At 44.6% G+C, this 16,383-nt stretch overlaps 1 protein-coding gene across 1 annotated transcript in view; it reads right to left on the minus strand.

Annotated features, from left to right (window-relative positions):
* FSTL4 (follistatin like 4) overlaps positions 1 to 16,383 on the minus strand; it is a 192,192-nt gene that overhangs the window by 86,447 nt on the left and 89,362 nt on the right. The window contains exons 4-5 of the mRNA XM_018081172.3: positions 13,970 to 14,160; positions 10,406 to 10,526 (exon numbers count right to left, since the gene is read on the minus strand). Coding sequence (XP_017936661.1) covers positions 10,406 to 10,526; positions 13,970 to 14,160 — 312 coding nt within the window. The remainder of the gene's footprint in view (positions 1 to 10,405; positions 10,527 to 13,969; positions 14,161 to 16,383) is intronic.

The following is a 16,383-nucleotide window of genomic DNA, read 5'->3' on the forward strand; positions in this document are numbered from 1 at the left end:
ACAGGCAACCAAACTTCTCACTGCAGAACCAGCAGGTTAAAGAGAAGCACATCAGCATTCTAAGAATAATAAAGAAATGAGATTCCCATCCTGCCAGCCTGGTTCATTTTTAAGTTCATTACTGTAAACTGCATGAAACTAACTTCACATGTGGACTCACCCCCACAGCAGTCATGGTCCAGAGGAACCCTGCCCTGGGCACGTAAACCAGCAGGATTTTGGGAAGATGCTGAGTGACAGGTGACCCAGCAGGTCATTGTTTCACCACACAAACACAGCAAATGCCTTTCCTCCAACTCCCAGTTTTGTTATGAGCATTCAAGAGGGCAGGTTAGATACCAACAACAATATTTAGCCTGGAGCAGCAGCAGAGCACATTTCCTCTCACCAGGTACACAGCTCCTGAATTCTCCTGGCAGAAATAATGTTATTTTCCCCCCCACCAGCAGTGGGTTCCTGAGATCAACAGCCTTTTGAGGGTGAGAAAAATGCAAAAGGGAGACATTTGTGCAGAAAATCTACCTGTAAGAGTTATCAAATAATAGTTGTGAGACCTGACATTAAAATATGCATACATGTATATTAAATATTTGCACGTATTGCTATAAAGGTTACACTTGATGATCTTGGAGGTCTTTTCCAACTTTAATGATTCTATGATTCTATGAAAAATAAACAGTGCAGCAACACTGCCTGAACTTGGCCATACAGGGCCAGGACTGGCCATGGCTCTTGGGTCTTCACAGACCAGGGTGGAGCTAATTTGGGGTTTTGTTTGCTCCTATGTGTGGGCAGCAACCCAGGCTGCATGTGCAGCTTCAGCAAAGGCAGTGGGATGGATGACTCCACTTGTGGTAGCTCCAAACACTGGGGAAATGGGGAAAGCTGAATTTTCCCCACGCTTAAAATGAAGCACAAATGACACGGAAAACCAGGTCACCGAGCCAGACAGGAGAACAAAACCACAGGAAGAGTCTGTCTGGGCAGCAGCTTTCAGAAGAAACTTCAGAATCAGTCTGTTCCTGAAAGCAATTCCAGCAGCCACTCCATCAGACCAGAGCCCTGCCCTGACACCACAAGAAATCAGGATGTGGGACAACCCTGTGAAACACAGTTCATGTCAAAATACAGGCTGAAAGGGGGTTTGAAATGTTACCCTGGTCTTCCAGGCTCCCAATTCTCTCATTTAATTTCATATTTAAAAGGTGTATATAGACCCTAGGAAATCCCAGGGTGAGGATATTTTCATTCTCTCTTCTCACCCCGCTCACTTTTTGGTGCTTTGCTGTGAAATCTCAGCCATTCCCACTCCCTGTTCCCTCCCCTCTGCACTCCATCACACCCCAGCAGTTTTTGGGGCTGTGCTGCAAAGCAAGGCTGGGTTTCAGCAGGACACTGTTCAAGTGCTTCAGCGTCCAGGAGGACCCACAATCTTTACTAACTAATTATTCAGGACTGTCTGATGAACAGAAGGACAAATTAAGAAGATACACATACTTCTCACACTTCTTTTTTTGTTATATCATAGTCACAAGTTACTTCTCTAAACATGTTTCTGGTAACATGCCAGAAATATCAATATATTGAATATTGAATGGGACTGTGAATATTCAGTGCCTGGGCTGTGGGGGAAGCTACAGGACTCAAGTGTGGCACAAAGCCCCAGTTCAGTGGTGCCTGTACCTCCTGGTTTGCAGGAAGAGAAACCAAAATTCTGCACTGAATTTTATCCAGCACAGACAGAAAAGCTGATGGAGCTCAGGAGGCACAGCAGGGCTGAGCTCCCCGTTATTTATGTCTGTCGAAGGCTCTTGATATTCCTTCTGAAGTTTTGATCATCAAGAAACTCGAGAGTGAGCTTTTTATGGTGGTGCTAAAGACAGACATTGGCAACAGCTGAATTTCATCTCATATCCTGATGCCACTGAAGCATCTCCAAAGCTTTTTACTTTTCTCTATAGGCTGGCCCCTTTTTTTTTTTTTATTCTTTTTTGGAAGTATTAAAGCAGAACCAACCTTTGAGTTCAGCTTATTCAATCCCCCACTGCTATTTTTTTTTTTTATTTTAAGTTTCTATCTGGGCATCCTGGATTTGTCAAGGAGATTTTCTCCTGTGAAGAACATGAAATAAAAACATCTCAGCTGTGGCTCTCCATAAATTGTATCACTGCACTGGGGATATGTACAGTACTTGGTAATTTTCTGATGGCTGCTCTGGCATTCTGATTGCAAAATTAGCACTGCAGCTCTGCAGGGCTGTACAGTGTCAATAAAGTACATCCTAAATCAACTAAGCACTGGCTGATCCACTCCAATGGGGCTGTTTCTAGAGTCATCCAAAGCCCAAATCTGTTCAACACCTCCACTAAGAGCTGGAATAAACACAGAAATCCCAGCTGACACTTGGAATACCACAGAAGGCAGGACTGATGTGCTGAGCTTTTGGGGTTGGCCAGTCACCTGCACCTGTGCAGAATAAACTATTTTAACGTGACCACATACACAATTATACATGAAACAGTGACCACACAGCCAGGAACAAGGAATGCAGGGCAGAAGTATGACATGAAAAGCAGATGAGGTCACTAATCCTGGGAAAAGGGTCAGTGAGTGACAAAAGACACAACAGCAGCAAAACCACCATGATCCCTGCCTGGATGGTGAGAAATGGGAATATCAGAGGGGAAGGGTAACATGGGAGGTTTCAGCCTTTGCACCAGCTCTGGTGGGAGACTGAGCCTGCATTAGAAAATTGTTTTTTTAATACCTTAAGGAATGCTTTTGGCCTTAAAGATGATGAATCTGCTCAACCAGTTGAAGAGAAGATGAAGAACAAGTCAATGGAGAAGCAATTCAAAGCAACCATGAGATGCCTGAAAGGGCAGACAGATCCCCCAAAGCAGCTCTCCCCACATGAAGGCAGGTTCAAAAGAAAAGTATCACACTTGAAATTCCACACTTGGAAAACAGGGAAAGAAAACCAGAAACAAGAGGAAAACAGCAGCTAAAATGTTCTGGGCTGTATCTAATAACACAAGCTCTAGGAAAGCTTGCCCAGGATGAGACCATATCACACCTTTGACTTCATGTGAACTCTTAGGCACTTTAGCTATGATTTTCCCCATTTTTAGTGATAAGACATTTTTGCTTCACGTCAATGCTGCACTTGCTTCAAAAATTCTTCAGAGACTGAATATGACTAAAATAATAAAAAGAAATACAACACAGAAAGTGCTGGTCCAATTTCCCTTCAGAAATGGTCTCTGGTTTTGCAAGAGCATAAGGAAGCCAGAGGAACACCTACAATTCTTCATTCCCAGCTCATAGAAAATGGAAATTTTTTAGACCCTTAACTCCATGATCTGAAGGTGCACACAGACACACAGGTGATAAAACCCCCTGAAATCATTAAAACCACCCATTCCCCCAGCACTGCCAAGGCCACCCCTGGACCGTGTCCCCCAAGTGCCACATCCACAGGATTGTTAAACCCTTCCAGGGATGGGCACTCAGCAGGGATGTCCAGGACTGTCAGCCACTCTGTGATTTCACCAATATCTGTATTTGCTCTTCACTGACATAATTTTGTGTCTGCAAGTAACCCAAAACACTCTGATTTGTGCGCGTGGAATCACCTCAGCGAACGCCGCCGGCACGGATCAAATAATTTTTTAAGAAATGGTATTTGCCTGGTTTTATGCACCAGTGAGTCACTCATAGGCACTTTATAAATATTTAAATATTCTACTCCTGCCAGACTGTGTGTAGACATTTGATATGGTTTGTACTACATCGCCTCTGAAGCACTGCTCCACATGGCAACGTCTTGCATTTAAAACCGAGATTAACAAATCAATGCACCCTGAAAAGCAGTTTCAGATCACCAGTACATTGTCTTCCAGTGAGTTTTCTTTGCAATTTGTAGACAATAGATTTCCAATAACGACTTGTAATTAAAATCACTTTCTCTTACTCAACGTTCCACATTAAGCCTGTTGACATTTTGCAGATGGTATCTTTGGAAATGAGAGATATGAACAAGGGGAAAATGGCTTTAAACTGAGAGATATTTGGTCTAGATAACATATTAGGAAGAAATTTTTCCCTGTGAGGGTGGGGAGGCCCTGGCACAGGTTGCCCAGAGAAACTGTGGCTGCCCCATCCCTGGAAGTGTCCAAGGCCAGGGTGGACGGGGCTTGGAGCAACCTGGGCTAGTGGAAGGTGCCCCATATTTTAGTTTTTGAAGTATTTTTGCTCACATTACATTTGTCTTTCTTGCTACAAATTAATTCTGGTTTTGTTTTGTTTTTTCCCCTCTCTGAGAAAATACCTTTCACTTTGTTCAAAATGCAGCAAAACAGTTGAGAACACACAACAAACCTGACTCTGACACTGTTTTATGGAACTGCAAACAATGCAGAGCACTTTGCTGGAGCCCTGAGATACATTTTAGACTTGAAGCTCAGAAGTTTTTCACAACGAGAAGAGTTTTAAAAAAGAGAGAAAAAGAAATCAACTTTTTTCTTTGCAGAATGTGTTTCTTTGATACCAAGGAAGGTATCAAGGAAGGGGAAAAAAAAAACCACACAAAAAAAGAAAATCCAAGTAAGAAAATTTTCCACATTCAAAAAATACCTGCCCAATTAGATGAACTCACTGAGATGCCCCCAGCTGAGACATCCTACCAGCCAAGAATTACAGCAGGATCATTCCTAGTGCTCAAGCCATCTTGCTGCTGGGGCTGCCTCCAACACAGCACGGCCAGCTCTGTCCTAAAATGCCTAAAAACCCAGCATGGGGTCACGGCTCAGCTGTGGGAATGTTGGGAACAAAATGCTGCTGGAGCAACTCGGATCTTGTTGGGATTTCCCATCATCCCTGTTCAGCTGGCACTTGCTGCAGAAATCAAGCTGAATAGTTTTCAATTTCTCCTTTTTCCCCCAATTTTTTTATCTTCTAGGGGTTTTTTCCTGCCCTAGGATTGCACTGTTAAATCAGCGTTAATAAATATACTACTAATAATGATGACGGTAATAAAAACAATAATAAATAAATTAAAAATGCCTCATAAATTGCTTCATCCTCAGTAGCACAGCATTCCTCAAGGCAGTCAGGAAGGGGCTGCTCTGGCCAGCTGAAGGAAGGCTCATTTCTTGCCCAGCAGCTCAGCTCTCCTCTCTCACTGCCTCCAACCAAAAGCAGGGGCCGGCGCTCCCCCGCTCGCTCGGCCGTGTTTGAAGTTGGGATATCACATTGCTCGCAGGAGAGGCAATCAATGCTGGTAAGCTAATGAATTATTTCCAAGTTTGTACCAATATCTGCAGCAACATGAAAGAAAAATTGCCTGGCAGGGAGATTACAGCGGGAGAGGCAGAGCATGGGGCAGGGGCTGTCAATATTTCGGGGCTATGAGTCGAACCTGCAGATAACTGCTGCTGCTACATTGCTTAGGAAAACATTGCCAGCAAAACATTTCATCTCACAATATACTTGTCCAACTTAATTATCTGGGCTTGACCAATCCAGCTGGGAGAGAAGGGCAACAAACACCCGACCCCAAGTGCTGTGCCACGGAGAAGGTGTGAGTTAACTCTCCATCTGAGAGGAAGGACCACCCCCTCCCTATGATCCTGCTTTATGGGGAACTTGCCACCGGCTGCCGCAGGAGAGGAGCCCCAAAGAGAAGATACAAGGACTGCCTGAAACAACATCTCTAAGCCTTGGCCATATTGATCAACATAACTGGTCTACTCTGGCTTCCAATCGGGAGGTCTGGAGACACACCATCTGTAACACTGCTGCTTCCTTTGAGAACACACACAGGATCACTCTTGAGGAGAAAAGACAACGCAGAAAGAATTGTGCCTTGTAGAATATACCACCTAAGGGGTCTTTCTGCTGTGCCTTTTGCAATCAGACATGTCTATCTCGTATTGGCCTTTTCAGCCACCAACACACTCGTAACAAACATGGGCAGAGCCCTCCCTAAATGTTCGTTAGCGAAGCCCGGCCATGATGATGATTTGATCCTGCAGATAACTGCTGCTGCTACATTGCTTAGGAAAACACTGCCAGCAAAACATTTCATCTCACAATATAATTGTCCAATATAATTATCTGGGCTTGACCAATCCAGCTGGGAGACAGCGGCAACAAACACCCGACCCCACGTGCTGTGCCTTCGAGAATGTGTGAGTTAACTCTTCATCTGAGTGTGGGTTTGACAGAGGCAATTGCTGCTGGAAAAGCTGGCTCACAACACGTACATGGAGTGCACACATACATGTGTACACACACAGACAGCAAATATGGGTGGTCATTTTCCTCAAAGAGTATTTTTTTATCATTACCACCTTGTTTAGGATGAGACTGTACAATATCGTGAGTTGGATATCCTGAGATGTCTGTCAAGAACAAGCTGAAAGCTTCCTCACACATCTCCCTCTCCCCCCTGACCCAACAAGTCCCTTTTTAGGTTTCATTCCCTTTTTCTCAACGTAGAGTTTTGTTTTTCCCCAGCCAGCACCAATCCCCCACCACTTTGGGACGATGACAAAGCTCTGCTCTAAAGTAGTTTCCAGTGAATCAGAAATATGCCCAACTCAAACCCAGATCTGTTTTATACTCCACAATTCTAATGAGCCCCTGGAGGATGGCTGGAGGGGTGGGGATGGATGGCTCCCTGCTCCACACCCCGTGGCTGTGGGGAATACAGCTCCCAGAGATTTTAGGGTCACTGCAGTAAATCTGGAGCCAGTCCAGTGCTGCTTCTCTGCACTGGCAGTGATTAACCTGACACTCATGCCCAGCCCAGGCTCCCAATTCATTTTTTCACCCAGTTCATTCAAATTCTTCTCTCTGGTCTCCCAGTCCCCAGTGGCCATGCTGGGAAAGCCCCAGGGCACTGGGCTGGCACCATCTGCCCTCCCTGGCTGTTATCCAGCATTGCCCTGACCTCTTGCTGCAAGTATTTATGTCTCATTTTCACATTTCCTCCTTGTGCTTTTTTGGTAAATATTAAGGACAAGTTAAAAAAAAGAGGAAGTTCTGACCTAAAACAAAAGCAGGGAGGAAAGAAAACTCATTTTAAAGTGTGAAGAGGAAGTTTAAAAGAAGAGCCCATTCATCCTGCAGCCTCTTCTGCATTCAGTCCTGCAAGAAATATGTCCCAGCTAAACAATATTTGTGTTCTCTAGATAACAATATATCCGTACATGACACGACTCTCATCTTAGAGAAACAGAAATTTTCTGTCTGCATGGAACTTTTATGCATAAGACCGTGGGAAATAATGTCTGGACAATATAACAATTCAGTATTTTTCTTTCAAACTTCCTTTGTGGGTTGTTTTGGTCCAGATACAAATCAGGAGAGCACTCTAATGGGTCATAAGCTAGAATTTAAGGGTGTTTTATTGTTGGCTTAATAACTCCTTATTAGCTAAACAGTGCTGACAAGATAAAGGCATTTTGATGGAACGCATGTTTCCCCTCTCTCTGACATATTTGTCTCACAAATTGACCTGTCCACACTGATGATGATACAGATCCAGAAGATTACACTGATTTTCTTTTCCCTTCAGCTGGGCTTTTCACGTCTGCCAACCTGCCACTTGCCCATTAGGGAAGACAACAGGAATGCCAGCAGTGACATGGCTAATTCCAGTGACCTCCAGCCAGACACAGCTCCAGAAGTTCCATCCAAAAACCACTCATCTGACACTCCTAAAGCACGACTCAGCCTGGTGCTGTGCCTGCCAACTCACCAGACTCTCTCTGTGCTGATTAATTAGATGCATGTTCTGCTTTAGCTCTTGTGACAACCAAGTCTTCCATTTCTTACTCATTCACCGAATCTTTGTGACAGAGAAAACACAACAGACAAATATATTTGCTGCTGGCACGTGAAAATCTCCAGATCATCTTATTAAAAATTATTTTTTAATTAGAGTCCTTAGCTAATAAAAATCTATTAGTGAGAAATTAGAAGACACCTACAAGTGGTTCTCACCAGAGTTGCCAGGAGAGTGTTTCATGTGTCTCATACATTACTCATGTATGATTAAGGCAATTTGAAGAGTGACACTTTAATCCTGTGTTAATAGATATTTCTAGTCATCCTCGTAGAGGCAAGAAAACTCCCAACAGTTCTATTCTTGGGATTAAGGAACAAAAGAACTCTCAGAAAATCAGAAGAAAGATGACAGCTTTAGTAGGAAGGCCACTATTTCTGTCCATAATCCAAAACTGTGCTTTAAAACGTGCATGAAAATGATCAGTATGATTAGAAATGATGATTAAAATAGCACCTATTAGATGTAGTGCTTGCAAGGGTGAAACCAGATTTCAGAAAAGGTAAAACACTGGATTTTCTCTCATCGTGCACTTTTCATTCATTTACAGGCAATCAACACGATGGGGACAAAAAATGCCCTCTGGGTCTCAGAGAGAGGATGGGTCAAGGGAAGGCAAGAGACACCCATGGAGTGGGAGGAAGAGCCTGTTTTGTGGCTCTGTGAGGTACAGCAAGGCCACAAGACCCTCTGGAATGAAATGCAGCTTCTAAAGCAGCACAAAAATGACAAATTGGGCAGTTCTTCACATCACCAAGGTCATCCTCGAACCCTTCCAACACTGTGACACTCCACCGGCGCGCGGGGCACCCAGACAGATGTGACGGAGGTTTTGAGAGGATAAATTAGACTGAGACTTTCTGAAGCCACTGAATTCTGGTAATTATGTTACTCAGCTTGCTGAGCAGCCACCCCCACAGCCTGCTGCCAGCCTGCCACGACGCCTGGCTTGGGTGAACTTCAAGCGACAAAAGGATCACTCTAAAGGGCAAAAAAAACCAGGAGAAATGTGCAGTATGCTGCACCTTTCAACTGCTGCAAGCCAGAGCCTGGCTCAGAATAAAGCAGGGATTTAATAAACAAAATTTTCGTAAATCAAAGTGTGTGTTTAAAGTGTTTGAAGTACTTTGGAGATTTTTTTTTCCTGCATCGTTTAATAACATAAAGGGAAAAAACCACACTTTGACCAGGGAGTAAGTTTGCTTCCAGAGTCGCCACAATTTGGAAAGCTGCAAGCAATGAAATTTGGGTTTAAATTAAAAGCTGATGAGGCATTATTTGCTCTTGATAAAAGCCAAGATTCTGGGAAAACTGAAAATGGAGAAGGCAGTCTGCTTTTCAGCTTCAGATGGTGAACAATTCTCTTCAGATACAAAATCCCTTTGACAGACAGTCATTGTTACACCTTGGGTTTTGTTACAATAGTTTTGCAGTTTATCAATACTATCTCTATTCACTGACTCATATTTTGTACTTGTCTTATTTTCACTGCCTACTTAAAATTCACTGAACCAAAACCTCATAGAAATAACTCCTGGAATTTAGGTTTGAGTTGCTGTGACTTTGAGAACCCATTGATCCAAATATGCTCCCAAATAACTGCATGTCAAGCCTTTATAGCTTGGGTTAATTCACTTTATGGCCTTCTTAATATATGAGATTTTATGTTTACTGTATGCCTGCTGGTTTGAGTGTGCTGTGTGGAACTAAAAGCACATGAGATTCAAACAGATCCAAGGTGACATTACTCCCCTTAGAAAGGAATCCAGATTAAGACATAACCAGCTTGTTATTGGCCCTTTCCCTGCACTCAACAGGTTCAATGCTTGAATGCTGCTTTCATTTCAACCACAATGTGTTAACCATTGTAGCTCCCTATCCTGATTATGGAATAAAGCTGCACATTTTCTGCCTTTCTTTTTTATTATCCCAAAGGAACTGGCACCAATAAAACTTTCTATCACCCAAGTGAAGGAGACAATGTGGGGCCTTTTCCAGGGAAGGACTTCAACAAATGCTTAACTTAAAGCACAAACATAAAGTTATGAAGAGAAATGGGCTAACACAGGTACTTATTTTATCACATTTTTAAATAGCTCTGTGACCCACAGATCCTTGCAAACAGTGCTGAGGTATGTACCAAGATTGCCCAGTGTAACATACTTACTAACACAGAAACAACATGCAGAAAACATCATTCCCAGGCGGAATATTCCCTAAAACACCTTCCCCACAGCAAACTGACTCGTATCACCACAGCAGCCTGGTTTCCTCAGGGTTACTCAAACCTCACACTCAGCTCTACAGAGCTGGCCAGTCCACCAAAACCTCTCCACTGCCTTCAACAAGAACCACAACAAAACACAGGAGAGAACAATGAACCCGCCACACTCGTGCCAACCTCCTGCTCCGCGCTCGTCCTTTGGAGCACAGGCAAGGAAAACAAGCCTCCCAGAGTATTCTCATGGCATTTAAGACAAAAAGCCACCAGGCAGCAGTGCCCTCCCAGGTATTCCCATGGTTCCAAGCCCCGGGAGAGGCGGAGGCACTCACGGAAGGCCGTGTAGAGCTCCTGCAGCGTCAGGCGCCCGTCGCTGTTGTAGTCGTCAAAGCGCAGAAGGTCCTCCAGGGTACAGCCCAACAAATCACCTGCCAGGTCCTCCTTCTTCATCAGCTGTGGCAAAGGCAACAGGGAATCTTACATGTCATGGACTGCTGGCCTGGCTCACCCAGCAGATTTTTCCATTAAATAACCTCTGGGGAAATATATCTCTATCTCTATCTATCTATCTATAGATATATCACATCTATCATTATATATTTGCTTTGTATCAAGACACAACTGATGTTCATATTCCTGCAGCACTTCATGGAGCGTGGACTGGTGAGGGTGAGACTCTTCCTTTAGCAGCAGCAGCAACACAGAAATGCATTTTCACTTCACAAATGTACTGAAAAATAAATATTCAGCAGGGAAGAAGGAAGGTCTGTTTTTTCTTTCTCCTCTGTGAGGAAGGACAAAATTGTATTCCCTGCTTTTGGGACTAGGATGGGGAAGAGTGGGTGGTATACTCAACATTAATGTGCTTTTCCAGCCCCCAACAGTTTGTTTCTTTTGTATCCTCAATGTTTCATTTGGGTCCCCTGAATTTATTGTAGAACACAAAGGAAACTGCTGAAATGTTGCATCTTCCAGCCAGGAAGGCTTTTTGCTGTAGCCCAGGGACTCTTTTATTTACTATTCTAGTCTTGGCCCATTATATTGAAGCAATTTAAAGTAATAATGCTAAAAAAATGACCCTTCACCTAGCAAGTAAAAATATTCAATACAAGTGAGATCAACCATAACTTCCAAGATCAATGTTGTAGGGATGGAAATTTTCCTTTGTCTGTGTTTGTATTGAAAATTGATTAACTTTTCATAGGATTGACAAGTTTTTACTTGTCCTTTTGATTTCATGTCAGGAAAGAAAAAAAAACAAGTGCAAAACACTTCAGCTGCAACACATTTAGTAGACTTATGAATCTAACTTTAAAATACATTAAAGATTTAAATAAAAATAACAACCCAGTTACCCCCATTGTTAATAGCCCTGTATATCCATGGTTGAAAAACTACAGGGGAATTTCACTGCTAGGTCCAGAGGGATAATATTGGATAGGGTCTGCCAGCAGCCAGGCAAAACAGCTCTAAATAGAGGGGGATGGACCATCTGCTGCCACTTTTTTTGCTCAAAGCAATTCTTTTGTGGAGAACAAACCAGTGGGTGCTGCAGTGCTGCAGGACCATCACCCCTGGAGAGACTCTGCTTCCAGTTCCTCCTCTGGGGTGAATCCCTCTGCAAGGAGCCTCCTAAAGATCCACCTTCAGGTCTTAAAAATTCCTTTTTTCTGCAGCAGTGCACGTTACCTGCCTCGATTTTTTTTCCTTGCAGACAAGGTTACAGTGCTCAAGAGACTATTTTCCTTTTACATAAAACACAGCAAATGCACAGCACCAGCTCATCCAGCAGGCAGAGAGAACAAGATCCCACTGCACCACGTTCAGATCCCACTGCACCACGTTCAGCTCAGCTTGCTCTGCCCATGGCCAATGAAATTCTCATCTCTGGGGGAATTGTGAAGTTGCAAAGAGCTTCAAATTAAGGAGCTAATGCAAATCAATCACAAATCTACCTAACGAGGCAAGAAAAGCCCTGCTTAGACTGTAACCTGCATAATTGAAAATTGCTCATTACCTAAAAAAAAAGTCCCTTGAAACCTGGGTGGATAAACTGGTCCTGTAAGAGCACATGAAAATCACCTTGTTAAAGAGGAAAATGAAGAACTGACATGCTACACATAAACTGTGAATAGTGGGGAGAGCCCAGAGCTGCCCCCCACAGACTGTCCCCAGCCTGGCCAGGACTCAGCCACACTCCCACCAAGGGGCCCAAGGCTGGTGCCACTCAGCTCAGGATTAAAAGCATTCCTGGCTTATCTAAATTCTGCTTTAATAGGAATTATTCATCTCTTGAGGGGTGATCCCTCTGCCAGCCCAGCCGTGCTGGTGGCCAGCCCGTGTGGAGGACGTGAGGTGAGAGGGCTCCTGGCTGGGGCTGGACTTCATTCTGCTCCATCCAACTGAAGTGGGCTCCAGATGTTCAGGCACATTGAGGGATTTTGATAACAATGAGAAAAGAAGAACTGAAATCACAGCAGCCAAGGTCTGTGCTTGCTCTTGAGAGAGACATGGGCTCCAAGCACATCTGCAAACAAAGCACTTCGAGGCAGACCTTCCAACACTGAATCTTTTGCAGTGCAGGTCACTGATTCTTCCCAATGCAATGCCTTGCAGGCTCCAAACCTTTGTTTCCATGCAAGTTGAGTTTTAATATCCCAACAAAATAAGTTTCGTGTAAAAAGGGGCAAAAAAATTGGAGAGCAGAACAGAGGCCACTATTCAAAAGCTGGCTTTGAATTCAGATGAAAGTGTTTTATTATACCTACCATGTCTTTATGAAAAAAATCATGGTCTTCAGATGAAGTATTGTATACATTCACAGCCCTGAGATCTAAGGGAATTTACAGTGACACTCTGAATTGTGTGGAAGGGATTGAGCATCGTGTCAACAGCCTGAGGATTAAAATGTAAACTGTCCCAGAGAGGAGGGAGCTCAGGGAGGAGCAGGTTCATGCCTGCATCATGCTTGGTGTGCCCTGGGAAGGGAGAGGAGGGATGAGACACTCCTGAAGAGCAAGGGCTGAACTCACCCTGAGCACCCTGGGCTGGTGGGAGGTGTCCCTGCCCAGAGCAGGGTTGGAACAACATGAGCGTTAAGGTCCCTTCCAGCCCAAACCATTCTGACTCTGTGAAGGGCCAGCTTTGGAAACTGGAACGGGTCCCAGGCAGGGACTGGCTTCCAAAAGGCTCTTAAAAGGCATTTGCTTCTAATTCCTCTAATGGATGACATAATAAATGGAAAACACATTTTACAGGACTGTTTTCCCAGGTCTGCACGTGCAAAGAGCAAGCTGAGGACACAGAGCACCTGGATGGAGTGCCTGGGCTGCCTGTTTGGTTCACTTGACCAATGAGATGAATTCCAGCAGCACAGCCAGCCCGTAATTAGAAATAACAGTTTTTTCAAGCTCTCACCTTTTCTATCGAGTTCTGCTAATCAACATTTCAGCATCTGCCCAGGGATTCTGGGACAATAACCATGTTGAAAACCATTCCAACTTTGCTGTCACATTACTACCTGCTAATGCACAGTCCAGAAGGCAGGGAGGAAGAACTAAGAGATTTCTGCCTTACTTACATGCACCTAAAAAATCCAAATTAATTCTCCTCCAGCCGGCTACTGGAAATACTTCAGAAGATGACAGGTAGCAGCGAGGATTAGTATCTGTTTTCAGGAGCATGGATGGGGCTGGAAGACTGCCATGTTTTGTGTTTGAAGAGGAGCTTCAAATGTTTGAGACAACACTGACTCCCAGGAGATGCAGAGAGAGACTCACTGGCTGGGTTGGATTTTCCTGCTCTACCTGCTGGACGGGGACAAACGACCCTGACAAATGCTGCATTGCATTCCACTCACACTCCAGAATTCCACTCCCACTGAACAACAAACCCACCTGAGCCAGCTCAGAGCTGCTGAGATGCCCATCACTGTTTAGATCCAAGTGCTTGAACAGGTCTTCGATCAAGAAGCGCTTCTGGGCCGCTCTGTCCTTGGCCAGGCTGCTGGGGGGGCTCTGCCGACGGGCCTGCAGGTCCAGCAGGATGCTCTTGAGCCTGCTGTAGTCTGCCATGGTACAGGGGTCCCCTGCAAGACAACACAGCACCACTGACCACGTGCATTGCCCTTGAGCTTTGCAAAGGACTGAGCTCCTGAAGGGCAAAATCAGGCACTTATGTCTGCAATGCACAGCCCCACTCAGCCCTGCACTTGAGGAGCTCCTGGAGTCGTTAACACTGAGAAATAACTGGCAGTTTCTCTAAATCCTGCTGTCAGGGTTGCTCTCCAGCATGTTACCTTCCAGATTACAGGGCTTCTGTTACAGACTTCCACGCTCAGCTCTGTAATCCCCACACACATTAAATTGGCTCCTCGTTTTCCTGAGTGAATAAATTCATCTGTCCTGTGACCGTGAGGTAGAAAATGAACATAGGGAAGCTGATGTTAGAAAGTTCCACAAACATAAATGGTACTTCTGAGTGTCACCCTGTGCCAAACATGGGGTTGATCTTAAGGAATCCTCACAGGCAGCCCAGGGGAGGACAGTGAGCAGTGCAGGGCTGTGGCATCACTGGTGCCTGTGCTCATCACCCTGCTGCAGGCTGATAGAAATGCTTCCCTCAGCCCCTGACCAGGGAAACAGGTTATTATCAGGGAAAAGCCCCCAAGCCACTGTCCCTGAAGTGACACCAGCTTGGCTGGAGCAACCAGCCTGAGCCTTTGTGACCCTGACAGCTCCCTCTGTGCCATCCAGCCCTTCTCCAGGGAATGTGTTCTGATTTAACACACCCTCCCTGAGGAAACACATCCACATGCCCCAAGTGGTACAGGGGGTTATGACCCCTTTCTGCTCATCTGCTCAGTGGCAGAGCTTGGCAGGAGGAGGAATGGCAGCTGTCTCTCTGTGCAAATCTGTTTGCTTTAGTGCAGAGCACAGGGGCTGGTGCTTTGGAGCAGACCCTGCAGCACCCTCAGGCTCCAGCTGTCCCACACTCTGTGGGCATCAACCACCTCCCACCAACAGCACCAACACACCCAGCCTTTCCCCTCAGATGCCCTCACCTCCACAGTGTAATTTCTCTATAATGTAAATAGCCTTATTCTGTGTAATGTCAGTTTTAAAACAAACTTTTATTTTAAATTCATCACCGATCCTGTTGCATTAAATCTAAGAGAACCTGGTCTCACCTCAGGGACAATACCCTTGTAGATCAGCTCCCCAAAGACTTCCAAACATTATTCCTCTGAAAAATAACAGAAGACTCTGGCACACTGACAACTAATGATCCTGTCCTTTTCTTGCTGAGCTGCAACATTTTGGACCTCTTGGTCCCACTCCAACCAAAACCCAATTAAAATTCCAGGTGGGAGGCATTTCTCTGATAGCAAACCCATCTCCTGTCAAGGTTTTTTTTTTTTCACCCTTCATATTTTGTGCTCACGACTTCAAAAGCACCATGACTTGAGAAGGTGAGAGAGGACACAGAGGCTGGACATGTGCTCCCACTCAGGTCAGTGCCCTCCTGCTCCTCGAGCAAGAACTGCAAGACAAGACTTATTTCCCACCCTGAACTCAGACCCTTCTACTTTGGAGTTTCTCACTGCTCAGAGATATTTAGCAGCAGATAAATTATTCCCTCCCTCTAAACAACCTCCACAGAGCACTTGGTCCCACATGGGATCAGTCTCATTTTACAGTAAAAACGAGGCTATTCAGCTACTATTAGTTGTGTTTATTATTCTTGCCTTCTTTTCCCCCCAATCATGTCATTTGATGGTTTGTAAAGGCAGCATGAGAAAATTTCTTTCATTCAATCACCAGCTTATTTAAGAGACAAACTGATTGCTGTATCCAGTGTGATCAAGCACTCCTGCAATTCTGTTGTAAATACTGTTTTAGCTACTGCAATGATATTTTTCGCTGAGCTGGAGTTTTATTTTCAGTCAAATCTTAACCCCAGAGACATATCTAAGGCTAATGAAGATAGGGAAATCTATTTAGTTTGCTTCCACTTCTGTTTCTGCTTTGTGGTTTCCATTAGTGAGCACCAGCCTGTCCCTGGGAGGGACACCCCTACAGCTGATTTAGAGCCCTCAGAGGAAAATGCTGGTGGCCTTCAAACAACCCTCACATAAGGTACAGCTCTTAGTGCTCTTTGGATCAAACTTCACTACACTTTCCATGCTCAACACATAGGGATTTCTGACAATTTTTACTTAAATTTTAGAAATTAAATACATCCTCTAGCAGCAGCCTCCAGTGGCTCTCCATCCTCAAGCCCCAAAACCTGCAGCTTGTCTGATGTAGGA

Source organism: Manacus vitellinus, unplaced genomic scaffold, assembly GCF_001715985.3.
Source record: "Manacus vitellinus isolate BGI_N305 unplaced genomic scaffold, ASM171598v3 scaffold_51_pilon, whole genome shotgun sequence".
Lineage (NCBI taxonomy): Eukaryota > Metazoa > Chordata > Aves > Passeriformes > Pipridae > Manacus > Manacus vitellinus.